Source organism: Berghia stephanieae, chromosome 3, assembly GCF_034508935.2.
Source record: "Berghia stephanieae isolate SIO BIC M18660-M18661 chromosome 3, UCSD_Bste_1.3, whole genome shotgun sequence".
NCBI classification, from domain to species: Eukaryota; Metazoa; Mollusca; class Gastropoda; order Nudibranchia; family Aeolidiidae; genus Berghia; species Berghia stephanieae.
Window position 1 is genome coordinate 8,490,496 of NC_088362.1, and position 26,391 is coordinate 8,516,886.

The 26,391-nt window shown below is 35.2% G+C and overlaps 2 protein-coding genes across 3 annotated transcripts; one reads left to right on the forward strand and one right to left on the reverse strand.

Annotated features, from left to right (window-relative positions):
• Positions 1–340: 340 nt before the first annotated feature.
• On the reverse strand, positions 341–26,391 carry LOC144967109 (uncharacterized). 2 transcript variants are annotated; one of them, XM_078903948.1, is made up of 8 exons: positions 26,339–26,391; positions 17,296–17,386; positions 11,948–12,021; positions 7,839–7,970; positions 7,104–7,188; positions 5,266–5,371; positions 4,677–4,797; positions 341–3,337 (listed from the first exon to the last, which is right to left on the reverse strand). In XM_078903948.1, the coding sequence occupies exons 3-8, from the start codon at positions 12,005–12,007 to the stop codon at positions 2,009–2,011; spliced, it is 1,833 nt and encodes a 610-aa protein (XP_078760074.1). In that variant the 5' UTR covers positions 12,008–12,021; positions 17,296–17,386; positions 26,339–26,391; the 3' UTR covers positions 341–2,008. The 2 variants fall into 2 exon arrangements, with proteins under 2 accessions (XP_078760074.1, XP_078760073.1); XM_078903947.1 differs by lacking the exons at positions 17,296–17,386; positions 26,339–26,391 and adding an exon at positions 13,509–13,736.
• On the forward strand, positions 14,049–18,182 carry LOC144967110 (transmembrane protein 161B-like). The gene is made up of 2 exons (XM_078903949.1): positions 14,049–14,184; positions 16,549–18,182. The coding sequence occupies exon 2, from the start codon at positions 16,586–16,588 to the stop codon at positions 18,080–18,082; it is 1,497 nt and encodes a 498-aa protein (XP_078760075.1). The 5' UTR covers positions 14,049–14,184; positions 16,549–16,585; the 3' UTR covers positions 18,083–18,182.

Below are 26,391 nucleotides of genomic sequence, written 5' to 3' on the forward strand. Positions count from 1 at the left end.
TCCAAGACAAAGAAAGTGTGTTGGAAAACAGATATAAGGGGATAGAAGACACAGTATGTACCCCCCTGCCCACTATGGGAAGCCAGGAACCCCACCAAGAATTATTGAACTACCCATTATATTTGAAATGTTTTAACTTTACCCTAAATTGATGCAACCTCCCAAAGTTGCACAGCGGTTGGGAACTCGTTCAAAATTCCAAAAGCAAAAGTTCAAGAATCCACTGATCCGAATTTTTGTTTGATAAAAAAAAAACAAAAAAAAAACAATTAGGACCTAAGTCGATCTAAAAAAAATATATATCATTGAACTGATAGGAAAATCAAAGACAACAAAATCATTGATTATGCAGATCTCAGATTTTATTTCTCAAAAACATGGGTAACAGTGAATCACAGATGTATGTATGCAAAGAAATCTCAGGATTTCAGCTTAATGCAGATGAAAGAGGTCATGAATCATCATAATACTTTGCCCTCTTAGAAAATAAAGATAAATCAATAAGTCACTGAGGCACATTATGTTTTTATATATTGCACGTTGCTATTCAATTGAACACCAGAAGAAAGTAATGTGGGACTTTAAAATACCGTAATATACCGGCTACTCAATAGCTAGGTTATTATTCTATATATGTACAAAATGAAGACATCTAAGGCAGCTACATGAACACGAAGTAACCCTTGAAGTACGACCATCATATTAACAATTTCAAACAGAAATGATCAATTTAAAACCTGAAATTAATTGAAGAAGTTTTAGTTTTATAGTTCTTGTGGCAATTTTGGGTCATTTCTGCATGAGACAAATGAAGAAGATCAAGCACCGAGAAATAAGTAGTAAGACAATGGACAATACTGCCTTGTTGGGATAGAGAACATAAGAAGATCCAAGAGCAATCTCTTCATGCAGTGTTGATTGTGATAACACTGAAAAAGGAGGAAAATTTTGAACGATTGACTTTAAGCCACATTTTTACTGCGCTAACCCCCCACTTTAAGAGCAATTGAGGTGACAAACTATCACTGATAATCTCGCTAACTTCTAGAGAGTGGGAAACTACGTCTATTTGTTCCATCGTACATCAAGTATCTCACTGCCAGTACATTTGATTGGGGAAACGTGACTTTTTTTAAAGGAGGAAATTCCTCCTCCCACTCTGAAATTGCGGATTTCCACCGATCCAAGGAAAACCATTAGCACTGTTCATGGTGGGTCTAATCTAAGAGCTCTTATAATTATACATCTCACCAAAACACAGCTACACTACCTCTACCAAAGGGGATACACTCACATGTTTCCTAAATGCACATTGAAAACAACTAACAATACATACACATTAGGGAGAAAAAAATTACAACATCCATTTGATATTTTCCTTTTAGAAAGTACTGGAGCCAGGGCCTTGATAAAACCAAATAATCTCATTCTAGAACAAGCGCAAAAAAACCCCCCAAAAAATGCTGCATGAAGGGACATCAGAAACAAGAGGATCAAAAAACAGAAAGGATGAATTTTAAAAACACTGGCTAACCCCCTCCTGACTAAAGTGAATCCGCAACTACAAATTGAAATACAGCTTAGATGTAGTAAGATGTAAAGAAATATCCCACTGAAAATATATTCAAAACATAACATCCCGCTGAAAATATCTTCAAAACATAAGTAAAACAATTGAATAATATGTATGAAAATCTGAAATGAACAGAAAGTGAAATGCGGCTTTCCCTGAGTCCGTAAAATAAGGCCATAGTAAATCTTTATACATGCTAAACCAAGAGTAATGTCATGCATCTTGTAGCTATATTTGTTTTAAATAATATATTTACAAAATTGTTGTATGGTAACATAAAAAATCCTTTTGTGCATTATGCTTCCTTTGGAAAATGCAATATAAAGTACCTCAGAATTAATTGTGTTAATGGCAGTTATGAAATGGATTTCAACAGTTTGCTCATAACGATGTAACCTGAATTTTGGAAATTTAATTTTATAAACAAAGGGATGATTAAAGAGTAGACCAATCTATTGCAATTAACCTATTAAACAGAATCAGCATGGAGGTGGCAAACAGACCAACCATCAGGAAAAACCCAACATCATATGACCCTTGCCGGTTTTGTCTTACATTCTCAGGCCTATTTGTTACATTTGCATTGTTGCCAAGTCTTGCCACATGCCGAGACCTATTTCTTGTCCAAGTATCTCCAACTGCAGCTTCAATCCTCTGTCCCACAGCACCATTTTCTGAGTCAACCGAAGCACCCTCCTCTGTCAAATCAGGAGATACACTGGCAGTAGCAGACTGACGTTGTCTTATACCTTTGGACATTTGATACTTTTGCTTCCACCTCTCAAGTTCTGAAGTGGAACTGCATGCACCTTTATCAAGCCCAGTACTTTGATCCACATCAATGGGAGGAACATCAGACTCACTGTTATCCTCAGTATTTGTGTCTCCCATTTCACTTACAGATTTTCCCCCAACTTTTTTCTGAGACTTTGCAGAAATTTCACTGTCTGTGCCTTCATCGTTATTATGCTGATCTCCGGCATGCTCAGACCTCTTCGATTTAGATAAAGTAAAAGGCACTCTTACTCCTGAAATGTCTTGTTTATCAGAGTTTGATGTTGTTGTTGGCAGATTACCATCTACATTTGTACCAGAGCCAACTCTATTAACTTTTGACAAGAGTTCTCTCAACACTTCCCCTCTACTGCTTTTTATTTCTTCCTTTTCTTTTTCTTCTTCATGTTGTAAACCATTTGAACTTTCGGCACTTACTGCATTATTGCTGACCGACGGATGTGAGCTATGGGTAATGACAGGGCATGTCATTGGAGAGCGTGAGTACTGATCATTTTTATTGGATGAAGCATCAGATCCTGTGTTAGTGGAGTGGTTTGAGCTGTTATTTACAGATATAGGAGGAGTGTGAAAAGGGTTTGGGTACATCTCATTGCTTCCAGGAGTTGGTGGCCATGGGTATTGTGGAAACGCAGGGTAGTGACTAGGTGGGTATGGAAACTGCATGGGTGCCATTGGTGGCATTCCAGGATATTGGAATGGAAATGCAATAGGAGGCATGGGAAATGTGTTGGTAAGGGGAGACCACTGATGAAATTGTGGGATTGGCTGGTTATTGGGGACAACAGATGGCTGTGACGGGGCTTTTGTCTCTTGTTGAATATTTGTAGATGTATTGGCTATATTTTCCTTTGGAGACATTCCATGCTCTTGAGAAGCCTCAAACGAATTCTCTGCTTTTACCCGAGTCTCTGTCGATTTTGGCTGCTCGGAAGCAATTTCTCCCTCTTTGGTTTTTGGCTTTTCTCCCTATAAAATGTAAAAATGATATAGAAATAAGAAATTGAATCAAAGTTAAATGTTCTTTCAAAACAACATGAAAAGGAAAGAAAAAAAATCAGTACAATGCAATACATGAAAAGTCAACAGGCTTATGCCAACTCTCTCTTAAAATCAACGCCATTGACAGCCCCATCCCCCCCCCCCCCCCCCCCCCCCCCCCCATTTTCTGATGAAGTTAAGAGTCTCAGACGGATTTCACTTTAAATCAACCATGCACAACTGACTGATATTGTTAAAAGAGGAGGCATTTATTAACAACTTGAGAGAAAGAAAGGGAGAGCATCTTGTCCCTGGGTGTAAGTTAGCAGAGAAGCCAACTTAAAATTTGGCTCACAGGAATTTCATACACCACTTGAAGGAATTCGCTTAAGTGCAAGATAGGTGATTTTGAGAAAAAGGCTTAGAATGACCTATCTTCAAGATAACTGATCATATGTGTTTAGATCACATGACTATTCCCACCAAATAACGGAAATATGATTTGTCTCTGTTGGTCACAAAGATAGGGGAGGGGTTTGGCTTTAACATTAGCTTTAAAAAAAATAAAAAATGACGATGCATTATTAGAGCTGGATGTCCTTGTTTTTCATATCATCCTTTTTAAAAAAATTATTGGGTATGGTTCAGCTTAGAAACAGATTCAAGGATGGTTAAATCTGATTAATTTTGCTAATTTTCTGTGGACAACTGATGGAGAAAAAAATTAGAGGGATAAAAACCTGAATTGTCCTAATTCAGTGCTTTCAGAGTTTATTAATGTAAGGGTTTGTTTAATGGAGTTCAACAATTCAAAAGACATTTAAGATGGATAGACAAATCTTTCAATTAGGCTTAAAGCGAATTGAAATGAGCAGCACTAAACAGAGATAATAAAAAGGGAAAGATTTCAAAACAAAACGCTAGTGATAACTTTTATTTCATACTCCATTCAGGATTTCTTTGATAAGTGGCATCTAAATATCCAAATGACCACATCTCCAACATAGAACTATGGAGAAGGTCAAACCAAGAGCCTATCAACACCCAAATCAGGAAGAGGAAATGGAGATGGGTCAGTCATACATTAAGAAGACCAGGGAGCAATGTCACCTGCCAGTCCCTTGATTGAAACCTACAAGGGACACGAAAGGTGGGGCGTCCAAAACAGACATAGAGGCGCTCACTGTCAGCAGAAATGAAAATGGCAGGCCTCACACAGGAGGCTACCAAGAAGATGGCCAAAGACAGAAGTAGATGGGGGACGCTCGTAGAGGCTGTATGCTCCACAAGGAGCAAAGAGGATTAAGTCAAATATCCAAATTCTCACCTGTAAGTTTATCTGGGCTGCAAGTTCCTTGGCCTCATTTGACGTTGCTTGAGTATTAGCACTAACATCCAACAGAATACCTGTGATTTCACCACAAGTTGGACACTTCCAATCTTTGCTCCTGCAGGTTAAAATGATTACAAACCATGCTCAAATTAATTTGGCATTAAGGAATGATTACAAATGTTCAAGCACTTCAAATAAAGGAAAATATAAAGCATCACATTTTTTTTTAATGAAAACAAACTATCATAAATCCATTTGTGTGAAATTAATTTCTATACTTAATAAAGAGAGTATCAATGCGTGAAGAAAGAAAAACAGATATTGCATTTTCTTAATTTTTGATTTATATCTGAAATTATTTTTAAAAATCTAAATTTAAGATATAAAGATATAATTAAAATTACAACCACAGTTCCCCCCCCCCCCCCCCCCCCCCCCCCCCCCCCCCCCCCCCCCCCCGCCACAAAAAAAACCAGCAACAAAATAAACGAAGAAGATATTACCAGGCAGAAGGTGAAATAATTTAAAACTTCCTATCATATAGCAAACTTTCAGCAATGAGTAGTAACTTATCAGAGCTTACTTTTTGGCCAAAGTTTTACGTTCCTCCGATGTGTAGTCTAAGGACCCAATGGCCCCTCCAGGGTGTGTAGGCATGAAACCAATGATTGCCAACAAGGCTGTACGGACTGAAAAAGATTTTTAACTGATATCAGATAAACAATAAACACAAATGTTGGAAGATAAATAATTTTCTAAAACTGTTGCATGCCAAAAATGGTCAAATGTTGCTTTTCGCAATTTATTACTACAGTTTGACATCTAACAGTGCAGAGAGATGGATTTTGCAGTTAAATTCATTAATCTATTGTTACCAAATGACATGAAACATTCAACTCTAATTGACTGCAAAGCATTTTTAAAATTTCCAAGGCTGGCAGTTGTTATTGTTTTAGGGATATCTCAATATCATAAAAACAAGACACATTTGTTCTACAATAATGTCATATCAATATCTAATTCAACACACATTATTTTTACTTGGCCACTTTTCTATCCTTTATTCTCTGTAAAGAAAGTTATTGGTCTATCCTGCTGTTTGCATTTTTCCCTCTCCAAAGTTCATGACACAATAATACTGGACGTTTTATTTTCTCTCTATAAGTCATTGCGTTCTAACAAACAAAACCAAAAAGGCTAATCATGTTTATATATCTTACATTTCATCATCTGAATCCCTTTAATTTTTGTAAATTCCTCTTCTTTATAAAACTTAAAATATAAGAATTGGTATCAAATTGCTCACAACAAAATTAACTATACACGACAAACAAACAAAAATCATTTTTTAAAAATAAATCTGAAACTAAGAAAACAAAACAAATCCTGTATCGAGAAATAACATATCTATAATACATCAATGAATCTCGTAACAGATATAGAAAATTTAATCATATTAATTTAAGACTTTTGGACAAAAGCCTCAAAACAGATTTAATTATTATACAGCGCAGCACGGAAATCTTGAACACATAAATTTCCAAATCACGGAAATCTCAAACACATTTCCACACATCCCTTTTAAATCTCTCTATTTGCATAGTATTGGCAACACAAAAATCTCAAAGCACTTTCAAAGGTCAACACGAAAATCTCAAATAAACTAAATATTGACTTTCATGATTGTTGATAAAATTCCTCTGCCTATGTTTTCTTGAATGGAAACGAAAGCTGCCACAGTTCTAAATGTGGTGTTAAACGTGTTAGTTTATGTGTCACGCATGCGATTGTCTGGAATAGTATGTGTATGTGTATGCTTGTATGTATGTGTGTGTGTGAGAGAGAAAGAGTGTGTGTGTGTGTGTGCGTGGAGGGGTGTACCCAGAGCATATTTGACCTGTGCCTGATGCACACAACGACTCACTCATTACTAATGTGTGCTAATACCAGTGGGAGACTAGCAAGGCAGTGATAGCCTAAGGCTGTTACTGTTATTTTAAAATCAAACAAGGGATTGGAGGTGAGGAGGATGGGGTGAGAGAAATAACTGAGGAATGATAGTGATTAGGTACCAGATTTGTTAGTAAAAACCACATGCCTGGTGTGTAATCAACAATGTGATGTGCTGGCTTTATCTCCTTATAATAGCATGTGCATAGTAAAACCTTATTCCACCTATGAATTCGACAAGATACACTAAACGCAACACCTCATTATAATGAGGCCTTACCAAAACCACCCCTGTTTACCTTCCTCACATTCTTCTTCATATTCTCTGTAAAATGCTCAACATGGAAATCTCATAAAAATAGGCCCAGTCCCGACTTGTTCAAGAGATCCGTGCTGCACTGCATTTTCATGATCCCCTGAAAATTTCTGAACCAGTTGAGGCAATAATTATATATTTTTAAATATTCGTACTTGACCATGAAGGTTGCCATGATTCAGGATGATGCCCTGATATACTCAAACATATCTTCTTGTTGGTTTCAAATCGACCATTGGGCTGTAGAATAAAGCATGAAAAGTGGGAGACTGAAAGAAATAATAAATTGAATTATCAAAAATGATGCATCTGTCACATTTTATCACTCATAAAAAATCATGTTTCTTTTTTTTTTTTCTCCTTCTCTTCTTTCTTTCTTCTTTCTAAATCCTCCCTTTTTCCTCCTCCCTCTCACCTTCTTTTTCTTCTTCTTGATAATAACAATATAATTGTTATCATCAGTATAATTATCCGTCCAAATATTTTACATCATTAATGCAAAAAATCTGTCTTGTCTTAATAATTAATAAATGCAACAAGTTTTAATGAATAGTGAGAGAAAGATGTGAGAAATAACTAAGAGTACCAGTAAGTATTGGTGTCATCAAGTGATCAGGGGGTGAGGGGGGGGGGGGGGAGGGGGTGAGGTTCATGTCCACTGGCTTGTGTGGCAAGTCATCTCATTCTTACTCAAGAGGCACTCTTACGGTGACCAAGAATGGTGCTTGCCATAAGCAGAACAATTTCCCTCTAATGGATGAGAAAGTTTTACTTTTAAAATATAATATGAAAATTGGATTTTAAAAACAACCCCCCCCCCCCCCCCCCCAAAAAAAAGCCCAAACAAACAAACAAAAGACAAAACATGCAACTTTTATATTGATACTGACGGTTAGCCATATAATACTTGGCGGTTTCATTGGATAGTCTACGGGCAAAATAATACGTCCATGATAGATACCATGCTGAAAGTCAGAATCTGCAGGTCCTCTGACAGTAAAATGCCATTCAAACAAGTTATCCTGTTGAGAAAAAAAGTATTTAAAAAAATGTACATATATGGTGGTATGTACGTATGTGGTGGTATGAAAAAAAGTATTTTAAAAAATGGACATATATTATGGTGGTATGTATATATGTGGTGGTATGTAAAAAAGTATTCAAAAAAATGGACATATATTATGGTGGTATGTATATATGTGGTGGTATGTAAAAAAGTATTCAAAAAAATGTACATATATGGTGGTATGTACGTATGTGGTGGCATAATTTATCTTGAATTTATAGTGAAGTCTCTTGTGATTAACTAACACTGACAACTCTGTAATTAGGATATATGAGATGGGAATAGATTGTTTATTCTTAATTTGCACTTTATAATCTGGATATTGCTGATCCTAAAAATGAATTTTGGTTTAAATAAGTTTAAAATATAACAGAGCTTTTGCTACTTTTATTCCAATTCTCAACCTCAAAATCATCCATGCAAGCTTTCAGTTGGGTTCAAGCCTCGCGCTCGGCGCATGGTGAGTCCTTAGAAAAGGCTCTTTACTCACATTCTCTCACCGTACTCAGGTGTAAAATGAGTACCTGGCCATTAACAGCAGTGTCTTTGTCTGAAAAATTGTAATATCGTCTAACAGGCGGCATTTCCCGTCCTACATGTTAAATGTTACTGTTGACCACGGACCCCTTGTAAAGTGCTTTGAGCACATTTAGTGGATATTGCCTATATAAAGTTCAATTTAATTTAATTATAATTGGCTTGTGGACCAACAAAATACAATACAAGTTGAGGAGTAGGGTCATTGTTCATTTTATTCCATTGCATTCAATGCAGAGACGCCAACTTTAAATTTGGCTCACAGGAGTTTCAGACACCACTCGTAGGAATTTCAATGCCGAAAGAGGAATTTCCACACACAAGAAAAAGGAATTGGAATGGTATTTGGCATTGTGTTTACATATTGTATAGTTCTAAATAGATAACTGATTAGAATTATATTATGATACATAAACATATTGTCAAATACAATCCCAAAGTTTCCTTATTTTAAATGAAGTAAAGCGCCAAAACCTGATGGTAGAGATTGTAGTACTGGTGGTAGTGAGGATGATGTGGTGTTAGTGGTTGTAGTAATAGTGGTAGTGATGAGGAAGATGTGATATTGGTTGTAGTAGTAGTAGTGGTGGTGGTAGTGATGATGATATGGTGGTGGTTGAAGTAGTAGTGGTAGTGATGATGATGTGGTGGTGGTGGTGGTTGAAGTAGTAGTTCTAGTGTTGATGATGTGGTGGTGGTATAGTGGTTGTAGTAGTTGTGGTCGTGATGATAATGATGTGGTAGTGGTTGTAGTAGTGGTGGTAGTGATGTTGACGTGGTGGTGATGGTGGTTGTAGTACAAATGGTAGTGATGATGATGTGGTGGTGGTTGTAGTAGTAGTGGTAGTGATGATGTGTTGGTTGTAGTAGTTGTGGTAGTGATGATGATGTGGTAGTGGTGGTAGTTGCAGTGATGATGATGTGGTTGTGGTGGTTGCAGTAGTAGTGGTAGTGATGATGTGGTGGTGGTTGTAGTAGTATTAGAGGTTGTGATGATGATGTGGTGATGTTGGTTGTAGTAGTAGTGGTAGTTGCAGTGATGATGATGTGGTGGGGGTTGCAGTAGTAGTGGTAGTGATGATATGGTGGTGGTGGTGGTGGTTGTAGTAATAGTGGTAATGATGATGTGGTGGTGGTTGTTATAGTAGTAGTGTTAGTGATGATGATGTGGTGGTGATGGTGGTTGTAGTAGTAGTGGCAATGATGATGTGGTGGAGGTGGTTGTAGTAGTAGTGGTAATGACGATGTTGTGGTGGTGGTGATGGTTGTAGTAGTAGTGGTAGTGATGATGTGATGCTGGTGGTTGTAGTAGTAGTGGTAGTGATGATGATTTGGTAGTGGTAGTTGTAGTGATGATGATGTGGTTGTGGTGTAGAAGTAGTGGTAGTGATAATGTGGGGTCATGGATGTAGCAGTAGTGGTAGTGATGATGATGTGGTGGTGGTGGTGTAATGTGATGGTAGTGATGATGATGTGGTGATGGTGGTTGTAGTAGTAGTGGTAGTTGCAGTGATGTGGTAGTGTTAGTAATGATGATGTGGTGGTGGTGGTTGTTGTAGTAGTGGTAGTGATGATGATGTGGTGGTGGTTGCAGTAGTAGTGGTAGTGATGATGGTTGTGTAATACTAGGGCAATGATGATGATGTGGTGGTTGGAAAGGAGGGGGGGGGGGGGGTATCCTTGGAACAAATTGACCTCACCGGAATTTGACGGAAGTTGCCCGGAGCCCGGAATTTTTTGCTCCAGACCGGAGTTTTTTCCGGTGAAACCGGAGTTTTGGCATCACTATTCAATGTCTAAACCTTATCTGCAGTTAGCAACAGACTGCTTTGATTTATCTGGAGACAGTGTTCTAGCCTCTTTCCATGGACAGGCTGATTGATTATACTCTAGAAGTTATCACAAAAGATGGTCAAATAATTGTGATGATTTGATTAGAATAAAAATTTCTTACATTCAAGTTCAAATCCATAAGATGCAAAAGGCATGGTGTGCCCATCACTGTAAATCGTGTAAAAATCTATCTAAATCTATCACACCACATGAATCCTTGTCACTTCAGTCATCATTCGATAGTGCGGCTATGTGATCTAGTGGTATGACACTCGCTTTTGGATCGGAAGGTCCTGGGTTCGAGCCTCGCGCTCGGCACATAGTTGAGTCCTTGGAAAAGGCTCTTTACTCACATTCTCTCACTGTACTCAGGTGTAAAATGAGTACCCAGTTGTTAAACAGTGTTATCTTTGTCTGAAAAATTGTAATATTGCCTAACAGGCGCCATGTCCCGTCCTGCATGTTAAACGTTGTTGTTGACCAGGGACCCTTTGAGCACATTCAATGGATATTGCGCTATATAAAGCTCAATTTTAATTTTTTAATTCATTAAAAAATTTTTTGTAATTGGTGTTCTTGTATAAGTGAAAAATGCGTTGAAATGGTGTCGATTATGCCATGATGTAGTTTATCCCATTCCACTGTTCGAGGAAAAAAAAACAAACTGTATTTGTACGTATTTGTTCTTGCAAATGGCTGATGGAATTTGTCGATGTGACTCCTGGTGGAGTGTTTCTTGAATGCCTGACGTAGTCTGGAATGTTTGCTTTTCACTGTTTTGAGAAATAGTTGTATTCGTGCATTCTCTCTACAAGACTGGAGTGTTGTCCATCTTTAGCAGGTCAAGAGCTGCTGTTATACACCCAGTCCTGTCTTGCGGCTATTTACAGCAAATATTGCAGCCGCTCTCTAAATTTTTTCAATTGGATACAATAGCATTTTTTAAAAAAATCCTTTCCTTAAATAAAAGTCATACGCGATCTTGTAATCAAGATGGATATCTTAATACCACCCTAAAAAAAGAATTTTAAAAATTCAACTCTCCGTGAACTTGAAATAGATTTTAAAATATAATATAATATAATTATATATATATATATATATATATATATATATATATATATATATATATATATATATATATATATATATATATATATATATATATATAAGGTAACATGTAATAATAATAATAATAATAATAATAATAATAATAATAATAATAATAATAATAATAATAATAATAATACCAATATATACTCTATCCATCCAAAAATATGGAAATTCGTTTACAGACGTGGCATGCATAAAAATGTATAAACACAAAGTTGAGAATCTATGGAGACAATGTATACATATGTATATGCAAATGCACAAAAATGTAAAAATATACAACCAAGAACCAATGGTAAGGCCAGGTAAAATAAAAAAAAACATATCTTGGCGCTCACGGTACAAACTACAGAGCTTCATAGGTCTAGACGATTGAAAGAACATTACATAAACTTAGGCACTATGTGAGTTTATGCTCTTTAAGACAGATGAGAGGTAGCAGATACTTACATCCAATGGTTGGGCAAAATATTGATCAGTTGGTTCACTGAGCTCTTGTGCTTCTCTCATCAAACGCTTTACAGCTGAAAAACAAAACAAAGACAACAGAGATCAGTGCATATTCCTGGTTCTTAATGATCCTAAGATATTTCAATATATCCTAACCCAAAGAGGTTTTTCAGCTTAGTCAATTATCCTCGTTGTCAAGTTTGAATAGAATTTGAATATACAAATCACAAGACCTTTCTTCAGTTCCGAATGAATTTTGTTCTGAAGTAAAAATGTCTTTTTTAGAAATACTTTTGTAAAAAAAAAGAGAAGAAAAACAAAAAAAAAGGGGGGGGGGGGTGTCTGACAATACTTGGCAGACATGTTGGCAATAATGGGGGAGGCCTTCCAAAAGCTCCTCGTTCTAGCATTTCCTTCAATTTGTATTTTCACCGTGGACCTTTTGTCATGCGTTTATTTATTCAATTTGTCAATAAATAGTAGCATTTTAAAAACTCTAGAACAAACCTTGATAGATGAGTGAAAGTTTGCACTTTCCTAATATGACCATTGTTGTGGTTTTCCGTCACCATTTTGTTTTGTGAAGTATTGAAAGCAGTCCTGGGTGTTTTGTTTTTTCTATAAGTAGGGTCAGCTCGAAGCCAGAGGATTTTTTTTCTATGAAGGTTATCCATAAGTATTAGTAAAGGCTCTAGGGCGTTTGTTTTTTCTCACTCTTCTTAGGGCTACTTAAAATAAGCCACAAAATTATTGTCTTCACTTAAGGACCTGCCATACACAGATCGTCTGAAGAAACTCAAACTCCCAAGCCTTGAACATAGGAGAAAAAGAGGTGACATGATCGAATTATTTAAGTTTATGCATGGAATGGATACCTGCAAGAGACCAAATTTCCAGATCAACAATCAATGCCCTACCAGGGGACACTCAACTCAATGAAATTACAAAAAGAACACAGCAGACTTAGGACAAGAAGCAATTACTTTTCTGTTAGAACAATTAATAGTTGGAATAACTTGCCAGAGAGAGTTGTGAATGCTGAAAGTGTAAATGCCTTCAAAGCTGAGTTGTACAGATTCTGGAAAGATTTGCCAACAATCTATGATCCACAGTGCTACCACACAGACTAAACCCTTGAAAGATGAATATGCAAAACTAAATACTTTGCCTGAACCATCTACATTAATTCAATTCAATTAAATTCAACAGAAGTCAGGAGATTGAGGGGGGAGGTCTCTTTTCTTGTTTATGATTATGTCAAACTCAAACACAGCAGACAACACATTGCGGCAGTTTTGGAAGATTGAATTTGAAATTTTTTTTGAATCGTGAATTTGTCAGAGCGGAATCCGTTTTTTAGAAGCGGGCAGTTGTGTTTTTTTACAGAGCAAAAATTCTGTTTTGCTGAGAAATTGAGCAATTAGGCGATCGCCACTGTATTGGCAATAAATGACAGGCACAGTCACTCAGTCATAGTCAGGGTCAGCCAAAGGTCTGGCAATAATCAATCACAGTCACAGAGATAATAATAAAAATAAAAACAATAAAAATTAAAGGATACCTGGACTTCTGGTGTTATATCGCCCATCCATTTTAATGACAATCAGATCACAGAATATCAACTGATGTGAGGTGAACAACCAAAATATTGACTCCACTTGATAAAAATCTAGGCAAAATATACGTGGCCTTCCCCTAGTCTTCGATGTAAACAGTCAACAGACTTATCCCTATCCCTCCCCTTCTCATCTTCGTTACACATTGCTAACATGTCGTTCAAACAACTCCCTTATCATAATCAACTCGTGTCGAGCATTATATACGTACGCCAGAAATGTTTTCTTAAAAACTCTTTCTAGACAATTTATTTTATAATGAATAAATTTTGATCATCATCAATAAGAGGTTTTGACCAAAGAACAGTCTTAAGAGAAAAAAAAAAAAAAAACAAATTAAATTAAAATACAAAGGGTATTGCCAGAAAAAATTGTGCGGAAAACTCGAAATTTCTATGGAATCAATAGCTTAGGGATTTTCTACCGGGTCAATCGATGCTACGCTATAATTGACCTCTAGCGGTGTGTTAGTAGTTAGTAGGCTGGTTGATTGTTATTGTTGACTCAAATGTTTTGCAGAAACTTTCATTTTATGTTGTATTTGTAACTAGCGGACGTTTGATGTAACTATACAGTTGAACATCTGCAATTGAATTACTGCTCCTCTTATACTTTCTAGTGGTAAGTGTGCCCCTTTTTTTGATTTGACCAGAACTTTCAAGTTCAAGTTACAAAAAAATATTAAAATAAGTTCCCCTGACTGACTTAACTTGAACTTGATGATGTCTCCTTATTAATCTCTATCTAGATAGCTAGATACCGATTAAGTAAATTTGGAATTCTTCACTTCAAATAGAAAGATAGGAAGGACTTTGACAACCCTATCCCTAACTTAGATAATAGATCGATGTGATTATTCTCAGACTCAGACTCGAACATTTCTGAGAATAACAATGATTATTGGCAGATACCAATACCTGTCTGCCAATAATAACGATACGATGGACGGTTATTCACCACAGACACTTTTTTTGAAACTCCGCTCTTTAAAACAATTATCCACATTCTAGAATATGGAAAATTTCGAAATGTACATAGAATAGTTAATAAAATATCAATAAAACATAAAATTAACCATGGCTGAATTTGTAACAGTAACAGTCATCTGCCTTAGACTTAGACTTAGAATGCTAGTCGGAATCGATGCTGTGTGTCCGAATCCTGGTTCCATCACTTTTTTTACGTCTTCTTTCTACAAAGTGTCCCCCCCCCCTTTTTTTTAAAAATATTTTTCTCTCTCTCTCTCTTTTGGTTCCATTCTATCAAATTGTCATATTTGACCCCACTTGTATCTCAAAAGGTATATTCTAAAATGAATAGATAATTAAAAAGCAAACAAACGTAAATATTCAAAGAGCGACCAAATGGTCAGCGGGGAGGGGGGGAACCCAAAACAATCAAACATTTTTAAATAATAAAAACAGTTCATGCTCAGAAAAAAATGGAACAAGGCCAAACAAAAAAAGGAGAAAAGAATGAGACTCGCTCAAAAAATATAATTGATGATCGGATTCGAAGCTGTGCAGCTAAAAGGAGCAAGATGAAAGGTGCTCTTACCCACTGAGCTGTCTATCCACACCTATATCGGTGTATCATAAAATTCATATTATATGAGCTAGATAATTTTACACCATCTTTGCTTCCATGTTTTGATAGTTCTTTTCATCTCTGATTCAAATAATATGTTGTTGGATCTTGTTTTGTGGAAGTGTGATAATAAATTGTATTGTTTTGTATGAAGAAGATAGGAAAAAAACAGGTGTGGTCTATTTTGGGGCGAACAACACCTAGGCCTTGGATTTGTCCGCCAAATAAACAATTTCCCAGCCATCATCAATATCCCCGAAATTGTGGTCAGAATTAACAAATTATAGGTAGGTAGGTAGTGAAAATGTTAATGGTTGGTGGACCGATTAGATGATTAACAACTTTCTTGCTGGTTGAAAAAAGAAGGCGAATTGCCAGTTTGACGTTTCAGGTCAAGAAATTACATTTCATTGATCCATTTGCTTTTTTTTTTAAAAGCTAGGTTTGACATGTGAGTACTATTTACTTTTAGCTTGTGTTAAATATCACTTGATATTGACTGATTTAGAGCACAAATAACAACTGGCATTTTTTTCAGAATATTTGGTATTTTTCACGCCGAGTTTGGCATTTTGCATAAAATCTTTCTGCCAATTTGATACATGTGTCTGCCAATAACGAAAAGGCTTTTGGTTATTTCCAGACAAGTGCCTAACTTAGAGGCAGAATTCGTTTTTTAAAAGCGGATTTAGAGTTGTGTTTTACAGAACAAAAATTCTGTTTTATCGAGAAAGCGATAATAAGTGATTGAAAGAAAAGTATTCACTAATTTGAAATGAATTCAAAGAGAAGGCTATTAAAGGAATAATAATCTAATATTGAAAGTAAAGTTTTTCTAAGCCTACTGAAATATACACTGGAGTGAGATGAAATCTGTTCTTATGTTTGTGTTACTAAACTAAAAATTTAGAAAAATAAGGGTGAATCATTGTGACCTACAATTTGACAGACAACAGATTAGTGATTTTGAAGAATTTATTTGCTGATATAACATTGAACAGAAAAAAAAAAAGTATAGAATGAGATTGCCTTGATTTTGCTTCTTTTTAAAAAAAATACCCCCTAAAAATTTATGATAATTCTAAAATAAGACGGAATGAACCAGTTGGGCATTGTTAGAACATCTATTTTAAAGTCTTCACTTCCTAACCAATCATTTCAAAGCTACGTATCCAAGGAGATTGCATTGAAGGACATTTCTGAATTAGTGACGTCCCACTGTATTATCATCATCAAACAAAATAGATTGCTCTTTGTACATTTAGTGGATTTTGCGCTGGATAAAACTCACATTTTGTTCAATACACCATGTTTCTTTTTGAATTATCACATCTGCCTATTTGACTTTTTTGTTATCAGACTATAACTAATTGAAGCTTTTTTAAAATCTTTCAACAGACATTTAAGATAGAGATCCTTGGAAAATTGAGAGAACATGGCAGTTTTGGGGGTCCAAGTAGTGTTCAGCCTCATAATGTTCACATTTCTGCACAAACTTGCACCATATTACTCCTTTGGTCGATGGCTGTTGTCTAAGCGCCTGTATCGATACCTTCATCCTACAAATGACGAGTTGAAGCAACTTGTATCTGGTGGCAGTAATGGAAAACAGTCAAATCAAGGGGGCAAAGGGAGAAAAAGAAATGACACCAGGCGAACAAACATTGGTGCTGACAAAATGGAACCATTTACCATTCCAAGAAATATTTCAGTACAGCTGGACAGGGCTGTGGTGGAAGATATTGACTTGATTCAACTTCAGTATTATTCTGAGTACATTTGGTTGGTGGATTTCTCCTTCAGTGCCATTATCATTTACATTTTAACAGAAATTTATTACGCTGTTGCTCAGCATAGAATTGAATTTAACCTCAGCATATTATGGTGTCTTTTAGTACTCATTTTCTGCCTCAAACTTCTTGCCAGTCAAGCCTGGGTCTACATGAGAACACAGGACGGAGGAGAACGTATCCTACTCATTACCTTTACTTTCTTTTTTCTTGTATTTGCCATGGGAATACTTGTGGTTGGAGATAATGTCATAGAATTAGGACTTGAAGAAGGATACAGAAACTTTTCAGATAATGCTAAAGCTTTCCTGGAACTTCAAGGAGTTTCAAACTATGGGCCAATGTCTTTCCTTACCCTTAGGATCTTGCTGGCTTTTCTTGGTACATTTGTCGGTGCTCTTTTAACGTTCCCTGGTCTACGATTCTCAAAGCTACATTTGGACACTCTGAAATATAGTGAAGGGAGGCGATTCATAAATGTTTTACTCCAGATCAACTACGCACTCCCTCTGGTTTTGATTCTCCTTTGGGTCAAACCTGTTGGAAGAGATATCTTATGTGGAAAGAGTATGACTGTGAGGAAACAGATTTTCTATGAAGATCAGTTTGAAGGATTTCGATTGTTTTTCGTTATCTTCATGTGTACTGTAAAACTCTGCTTCATGCCCATGTTTATGCAATCTCATTTAAATTTAGCCCATGAAAAAATTGAGAACATGAAAAAGGAGTCTGGTCGTATTAGTAATGTTGATTTACAGAAAATGGTGGCCAGGGTCTTTTATTATCTATGTGTTGTTGCTATTCAGTACATTACACCAGTCATTATTATTCTCTTTTTCACTTTCCTTCTGAAAACCCTTGGTGGTCTTAGCTGGATGAGCCTGTTTGGTGAAGGAGCTGTAAATTTTTTCACCATTTTATCCAAGCCTGACACAACATACCCAAATCTGGGTGGAGAAAACAGCACAATGGGGTCCCTGCTTAATTCAGCTGCTCATGTCACAAGCACAATCGGAGAAATGCGTGGAATATTTTCTCCCACCTGGTACAGAGCAATATTGAATTACTTCATGTGGTGGACAACCACCTCCTGGTTTATCAGTTCATCTTTTGGTGTCATGTATTATTCACAGAGTTTATAATAGTTTAGCATAATGTGTGTGAATGCGATGAACGCAGAATAGTATAATTAGCATGTGTGTGTATCCAATGATGAATCAAAGTTTAGCTTTTAAATAATCAAGAAACTCCTGTATATTTTACACATTTGTGTTCATTATTATTATTATTATTATTATTATTATTATTATTATTATTATTATTATTATTATTATTATTATTATTATTATATTATTATTATTATTATTATTATTATTATTATTATTATTATATTATTATTATTATTATTATTATTATTATATTATTACAGTGAAACCTCACTATACCACTGAGGCAAAATTGGCGATATAGCGAAATTGGTCAATGTTGTGCAGGACTCGACCATTGTTTGTAATCACTATCTGAACTCTAATTGGAAATCATACTTTTATTAACTAGGTCTAAACAGCTATTATATCAACAAAAAAAACAAAAAAAAACACATTGAAATAAAAAAGAATCTAACACTTATATTGTTTTCATTGTGATCAAAAACTTGGAAGACAATTTTGTTGAGTACCATTGGCGGGAGAACAAGTATTTTTTTCTGTTGTTTTTACATAAAGCATTTCCCCGTTGGGTTGGTAGATGATGGTATAACGAGGTTTTTGGCATTTTGTTATATAGATAAGCGATTTGTTCCAGGCAAAAGGCTGGCTGTAAGTACTGTAAGTAAGGCTAGTGGTATAAAGAGGTTTGAGTTTTATTATTATTATTGTTATTATTATTATTATTATTATATTATTATTATTATTATTATTATTATTATTATTATTATTATTATTATTATTATTATTATTTTTAAATTATATATTTTAGTTTTATTTTATTTATTATTATTATTATTATTATTATTATTATTATTTATTATTATTATTATTATTATTATTATTATTATTATTATTATTATTATTATTATTATTATTATTATTATTATTTATTATATTATTATTTTATTATTATTATTATTATTATTATTATTATATTATTATTATTTATTATTATTATTATTATTATTATTATTATTATTATTATTATATATTATTATTATTATTATTATTATTATTATTATATTTAATCATTATTATATGTTATCATCACCATCGTTATTATTATAATTATCATCATCATCATCATCATTATTTATTACATTATTGTTTTACTTATTTGCATTAGTATTACTAAAACTATTAATTTTATTTGTAATGTACTTGGCGCCACAATTGATGCAACACTGTTTGATTGGTAATAGCTTTCAACCATATTTATGAACTTAATTGTTTTGCATATCACAAAAAGAGTAATTCAATACAAGTTAAATCATATAAAAAATTTCACAATCAAATGAGTACGAAGCAATCATTATATCATTAAAAACAAAAGTCATCCTCAAAACAAAGGCTACAAGAGCATCCAAATGCAAAAGAACGGCGCGGGTTTCCAAAGGTGAATACTCTTCCATTCATTAGTAGCGCGTGTAACCTCCGTTTGACTGCATACAGGTCTAAACACATCACCCCATGGAATGAATAAGGTTCTGAAAGTCTCCTTGCGGAATTGCCTCCCATTCTTCCACCAGTGCTCTCTGCAAATTGTTCAAATTCCCAATGTCATTCTGTGCATAAATGCGTCGTCCTAATAACATGTCTCATTTGTGCTAATGTAATTTAGGTCTTGACTTAAGCTTGGCCAGGACATGACTTTGACAGTTTGTTGGTTCAAAAACTCATTTGTTATGAGTGCAGTGTGTGGACAAGCATTATCGTGCTGATATAGGGTAAAATGTTGTGTTTTTTTTTAGAAGAATGGGACAACACAAGGGTGAAGTATATTATTAACATATGTGCATGCTTTCGTCTATCAATTGAAGGTTCATTTTTGAATTTGCACATATTCCACCCCACACCATGGCACTACTCCCACCATATGGGATAATTTCCTGAATGTTCAAATTTTCAAACCACTCTTTCTTTTTCCTCCAAATCTTTCACTGTCCATCACTGAATTGAAACACAAAAGCGATTTTTGCCATTGAAAAGGACAGTGGACCATTGAGGAAAATATTAGCGATGAATCATTGGCCCACTCAAGATGGTTTTCCTTGTGCAATACTGTTAACTGGCATGCCTTATGAGGAATTGAGCAAATCAAATCACCTTCTTTCAACCTTTCTTCAAACAGTGATTTTGAAAATACTGATTTGTCGAGCAAGGCCCGAAATTGGTAGAAATGGATTCTGTCATATGTTTTTAATCATGTGCTCATTTTTCTGTGGAGTTGTTTTATGTATTGAACCTTTTCCAGAGATGGATATCTTCAACGGTGCCCCTTTCTTTTATCTTAATCAAAAGTCTTGTTGACTTTGATCAGCCAAAACGATTTGCAACCTGAGTTGTCAACAAACCTGCTCTGCACATGTCAATTGCTTGGTTTCTTTCGGTGACCCATGATCATAAAAATACAACAGCAAATTGAATGGGGTCTAATTTTTTTTTTTTTTTTTCATTTCTACAAAACCATAATGATGTAAGTCATCATAACCTTTTTCTTTTCTTTTTCATTTGACATTCTTAACAAATTATTTTTTTCTCATAATTTGTGTATGCCATTTGTTGGATTTTCTAGTGTATGATTTTGACTGTCTTAATAAAAGAAGCGAATCAATCAAATAACAATAAATATGTATCAAATTTTACAGAATTGGACAATCTTTCACACTGTTTAATTTTCATGTAATTATTTTTTAACTACGAGTGAATAGAAACAATTCAAAAAGTGTATTATTAGATACTATTTTGTTCCCCTATAATCTGGTGTGCTCTACTTTTTCCCCTTGAAATTTAGAATTAGTCCACTTGTTGATAAAGTCTGTTTTATATCTTTCATCTCTTTCTGTATTTTATGTATAAATGCGGTACAGTCCATAAATATCAACACCCAAGAACTGTAAAATTTATAGGCTTTAAGTGAGGCTGATTTTATCATACTGAGCAAGGTCTATAAACCTCCTATGATGGGCTGATAGGTCACATTTTTATGTCTTCTATTTCCCCTTTGTCTTTAGCTCTTAGTCCTCAATTTTAGAATGAAATGACTTAGTTATGTTATAACCCTGGCCAGAGCCTTTGGATGAGAGGGAAGCAGTCAAATAGTTATAGGAAATGATGTTTTTCTTCTTCATTGCTAACCGTGTCTGGATCTGGGTGAGGTCTTTCGACCTCCCATAGTGGGCAAGAGGTCACTTGTTGTGTCTTTTATCCCCCTATAGCTGTTTTCTGAGTTGCCTTCCGTCTTTGTCATGGAATGGAATTCCTTGGCTGAGACATGTAGTGTTAGTTTTGAGAGGTGATATTTTTCTTTCTCTAAATCACCTCTCTGTTTTGTACTACTACTACTTACTACGTAATCATGAGTATATTCCTCTCAGTGAGATCTTGTGCTGGTGTCTGGATGAGAGTTTTAGGTGATCTCAAACTCAGTACATTGATGGTATGCTCTTGGGATCTACATCTGTTCACAACTTGAACTAATTCCCCTTTGTTTTACTTTTTCTTGGGTGATTTGATAGTAATTCTACTGGATGGGGTTCCAGATCTCCCATTGTGGGCAGGGAGGTACTTACTATGTCTTCTATCCCCCTATATCTGTTTTCCAACTAGCTTTCTGTCTTTGTCTTGGAATGAGATTACTTGCATTTGTCCCGCTTTAGGCACTTTAATTTTTTTCCTTGAGCAAGATTATTAACCCCCAATTTGCTCACGGGACAACATGGGTGATTCCTGTTGACATCAGACATCTTGTTTGATATATATTCCTTCGTGGAATGCCTAGGCGACGATATCTTATGATGTCGTGGCGAAAGGGCATAATTTTTATTTTTAAAAAATCTGAATTATATGATACTAATATTGTCTATATTATCCATGTGCTTCCTTCATTGAATGTGAAAGAGTTGGAAAGTGGGCGGAAGCCTATCAGGTATCTGGAAGGATTGTACTATTGAGGTGGGCTTGGCTTGTGCGAATTAGAGAAGCATAGATATGTTAGGGTTTTAAATGGTTAAGAGACTCCCATAGCAGGCATGATTAATGGGCAACTAGATATTTAGTAGTAAAATTGAAACATTGGTGGACCATGCCTTTCTTTCTTTTTTTTTTTTTTTTTTGTACAATACCTCAGAGTCAAAAGATGTTCAGTACAATTTGCCCGCGAGTGGGCGTGTATTGTTTTACAATTTACAACATCAAAAGACATGTTAATGTTAATATTCTGGTATACATTTTCATCTCAGTGAAAATAATTGCTAATTGTATTATACCTCAGGGCATTAAATTAAAAAATAGTCCTTTAGAGCCGTTAGGCCCATGGAGCGAAGTCTATCCCGGTTTCTATAGCGTGAAATGGACAATAGCAATTGCTTGCTACCCTTTGGATAGGCTTCTAGTTTATGGCAAAAAAGATCTAACAGAACCAGCCACTCAATCACTGCAGGATAGACAGGGAGGGGTCAGAAAAATCTTGACTTCATCTGGGATCAATCTCGGTCCCTTTGCGTGTGAAGCAAGTGCTCTGCCGATTCAGCTTTTGGGACCATCTCTCAGAGCATTAAAGCAACACATTTTCCCCATTTTTTTTTTTTTGCAAGTACATATTTATGCGACTTAGTCATATAATGGGAATATAAAAAAGCAGCTTCTGTCTAGATTATCTACATGTCTCTGTCCCTGTAAAGTGACAGGAGTGTTTTAAAATACGAATTGCAATAAGACGTCTATAAAACTTAGAAAATTGTATGTTATAATTTTTGGTAAATTGTTTACTTCTATTACTTCTATTTGTCAAATATTGCAGTTGTCCAATGGCATTGAGAGGACGGGAACGATTTTTAATATATGGCTTTACATGGATATGAAATTTAAAATGGTGCTATTCATTTAACGTTAATCATAATCATACTCATTATGAATCATGAATATTGTATGGAATGTTGTTAACGTGAAGTGTGAGGTTATATATGGAATTGTATTTTGATTTGAAGTAAATTTGTGCCAGTTGAAGAGAAGTTAAATTATATTAATTAACTTTTCTATGTCCAATGTTTGATTCTCTATTGCAGTTGCAGTCTCACTAATTGATTTAAATAATTACTAATGTTTCCTATAATTGAATAAATACATTTAAAATTGAATAAAAAATTAACTACACATTTGAAGTGCTTTTTTAAATAAAACTTTTACTCTTGTCAGATGAAAACACACACACACACACACACACACACACACACACACACACACACACACTCGTGTTATAACATATTATGTTAATATATAAATTGAAAAATAAAACCAACTCAATAAATGTCACAATGTGACCTTTGTGTCGCACAATACTGTATCTACATACTAAACTTACAGCAGGGGTCCAAGTCAACAGCAACACTCATTCAGACACAACACTTGTAAGATGCTATTACTATTACAATTTGTCTGACAGAAACAACGTTGTTCTTCGACAATACTAATTTTACACCTGAGTACAATGAGAATGCTGGTTGGGGTTCCTGACCTCCCATAGTGGGCATGGAGGCATTTAGTGTGTCTTCTATCCCCCTATATTTGTTTTCCAACTTGCTTTCTGGCTTTGTCTTGGAATGAGATTACTTGGTTTTGTCCTGGCCTTGGGCGGATACCCTGGCTGAGAGGGAAACAGTCAAATGTATAGTTAGTTTTGGGAGATGATATTTTTTCTTTGCAAATCATCTCTCTGTTACGCACTGTATTATGTTTTGAATACATATGATATATGATTTGTAAACATTTGAGTTTGTGTGTATTCCTCTTAGTAGGGACATGTGCTTGTGTCTGGGTGAGACTTTTCGGTGATCTCAAACTAAGTACTTTGATAGTGTGCTCTTGGAATCTACATCTTGTTTCCTATTTGAACCAACTCCTCTTTTCTTTTCCCCTTTCTTAGGTGCTTTAATTGTAATTCTAGAAATTTTAACTTTCCAATTTACTTCCTTTTTACTGGCACTGATATGACCTTAATGTGTTGCAAGCGCCTTAAAACTCTTAAACACAAACAAAAAAACAATGTAACGTTAAAAGGGGTGGGGCGCACAAGAAATTAAAGAGCCTTTTCCAAGGACTCAACTTTGTACCACTCATAGCGTGACTTCAGGGACCTGCAGGTCTGAAAGTGAGTGCCATAACCCACACGGCCACAAAGCTGCACAAATATTGTGTTGTGGCATATTTCTTAAAAATAAAATTATTTTCAACAAATCCACTCCTTGCCATGTTGTGGTAGCTTGAGCACCTTGTATGATCCGGAGGGTTATATCAGCAGGTTCAATCATACTGGGAAGGCACCAGGACAGCAGATAGTGTCCGCAGCCTTGGATGGCAGACTATCAATACGAGAAGAGACTCGGGACAAGAAAGTCAACGCCGAAGATGGATGTGCTGGGCCTCTGGCGCACGACAGCAGCACAACGCATTACGCTAACTACAGTATAGTGGAATGATTAATTAAGCAATCAGTTTCATAGTATTATTTGAAATGGCATGCAGTCTGTCATTGTCATGCTGTCTCTTCTCTTCTAATCCCTTTTTGTCTTTTGTCCATTCGTGAGGATTTTATCTTTTTCTTCTGGAATAAGACATTACTGCAGTGGTGGTTGGGAATCAGGGAAAAAACCCCGGGCATTTAGACGGAAGTTGATCAAGAGCAAAATGAATACATGTATGAATATTCATGTCACGCATTTCAACAGCTTCACATTCATCATCGCGTTCCACAATGCTTAGTTTGTACCATGTTTAACCACATTTACTTTCAAATTGTACAAATTGTCTGCTAGGCGTCCTTTTTGCCGCCACACTTAAAAATATCGATTACACTGAAAGCTAGGAATCTACATAATTTGTTTTCTGTTTGGGGTTCCTGACTTCCCATTGTGGCCAACCTGTGTGGGGTTCCTGACCTCCCATAGTGGTCAGGGAGGTACAAACTGTGTCTTATATCCCCTTATATCTGTTTTCCAACATGCTTGCTGTCCTTGTCTTGTAATGAGATTACTTGGTTTTGTCCTGACCCTGGCCGGAGTCCCAGCTGGGAGGGAAACAGTCAAATGCATAGTTATCGTTTTGGGAGATATTTTTTTCCTTGTAAATCATCTCTCTGTTATGTATTATTATATTTCTTATTTTGAATTTATAATGTAAGCATTTGAGTGTATTCCTCTTTGTTGGGTTTTGTGCTTGTGTCCGGATGAGATTTATAGGTGATCTCAAACTAAGTTTATTGGTGGTATCCTCTTGGAATCTACATCTGATCCCTATTTGTTCCCAGTTCCCCTATGTCTTACTTTTTCTTGGGTACTTTAATTGTAATTCTAGAACTTTTTACTATCCTATTTTTCTCCTTTTTACTGGCGCCGATAAAACCCTTAAAAACAAAAACAAAACAAAACATGGTGGCCAGGGAGGTACTTTCTGTGACTTTAATCCCCCTATATCTGGTTTCCAACATGCTTTCTGTCTTTGGCTTGGAATGAGATTACTTAGTTTTGTCCTGACCCTGGCTGGGAGGGAAACAGTTGAATGTATAGTTATAGTTTTCGGAGATGATATTTTTTTTCCTTGTAAATCACATCTCTTTTATGTACTGTTATTTTTTTTTTAAACATATGATTTGTAAACATTTGAGTGTATTCCTCTTAGTTGTAACTGAAGCGCATAGAGCATGACCCAGCCAAGGTTATGTCCTATACAAGTGCTATATTATTATTATTATTATTATTATTATTATTATTATTATTATTATTATTATTATTATTATTATTATTATTATTATTATTATTATTATTATTATTATTATTATTATTATTATTATTATAATCATCATCATTATATTATTGTTATTATTATCGTTATCATTATTATTATTATTATTATTATTATTATTATTATTATTATTATTATTATTATTATTATTATTATTATTATTATTATAATTATAGATAGTAGATATGTATTTTGTATCTAATAAATATGACAATGTTCCAACATCCATTTGATAAGGAGGGGTGAAATAACTACGTCTATTCTTACAATACGAGATGACAACATTAAAGTACCTTATTTTAACCATATATTATTAAATTTCTATCATCTTAATCTCTTCGACATAAAACAGTTTAGAGACAAAAGTTGATAAGTATAAAAAGTAGGACTTACCTAAGACAGGTCAACGCTAGGAATCTCTGGGTATTCTTGGTTGGGATGGCAAT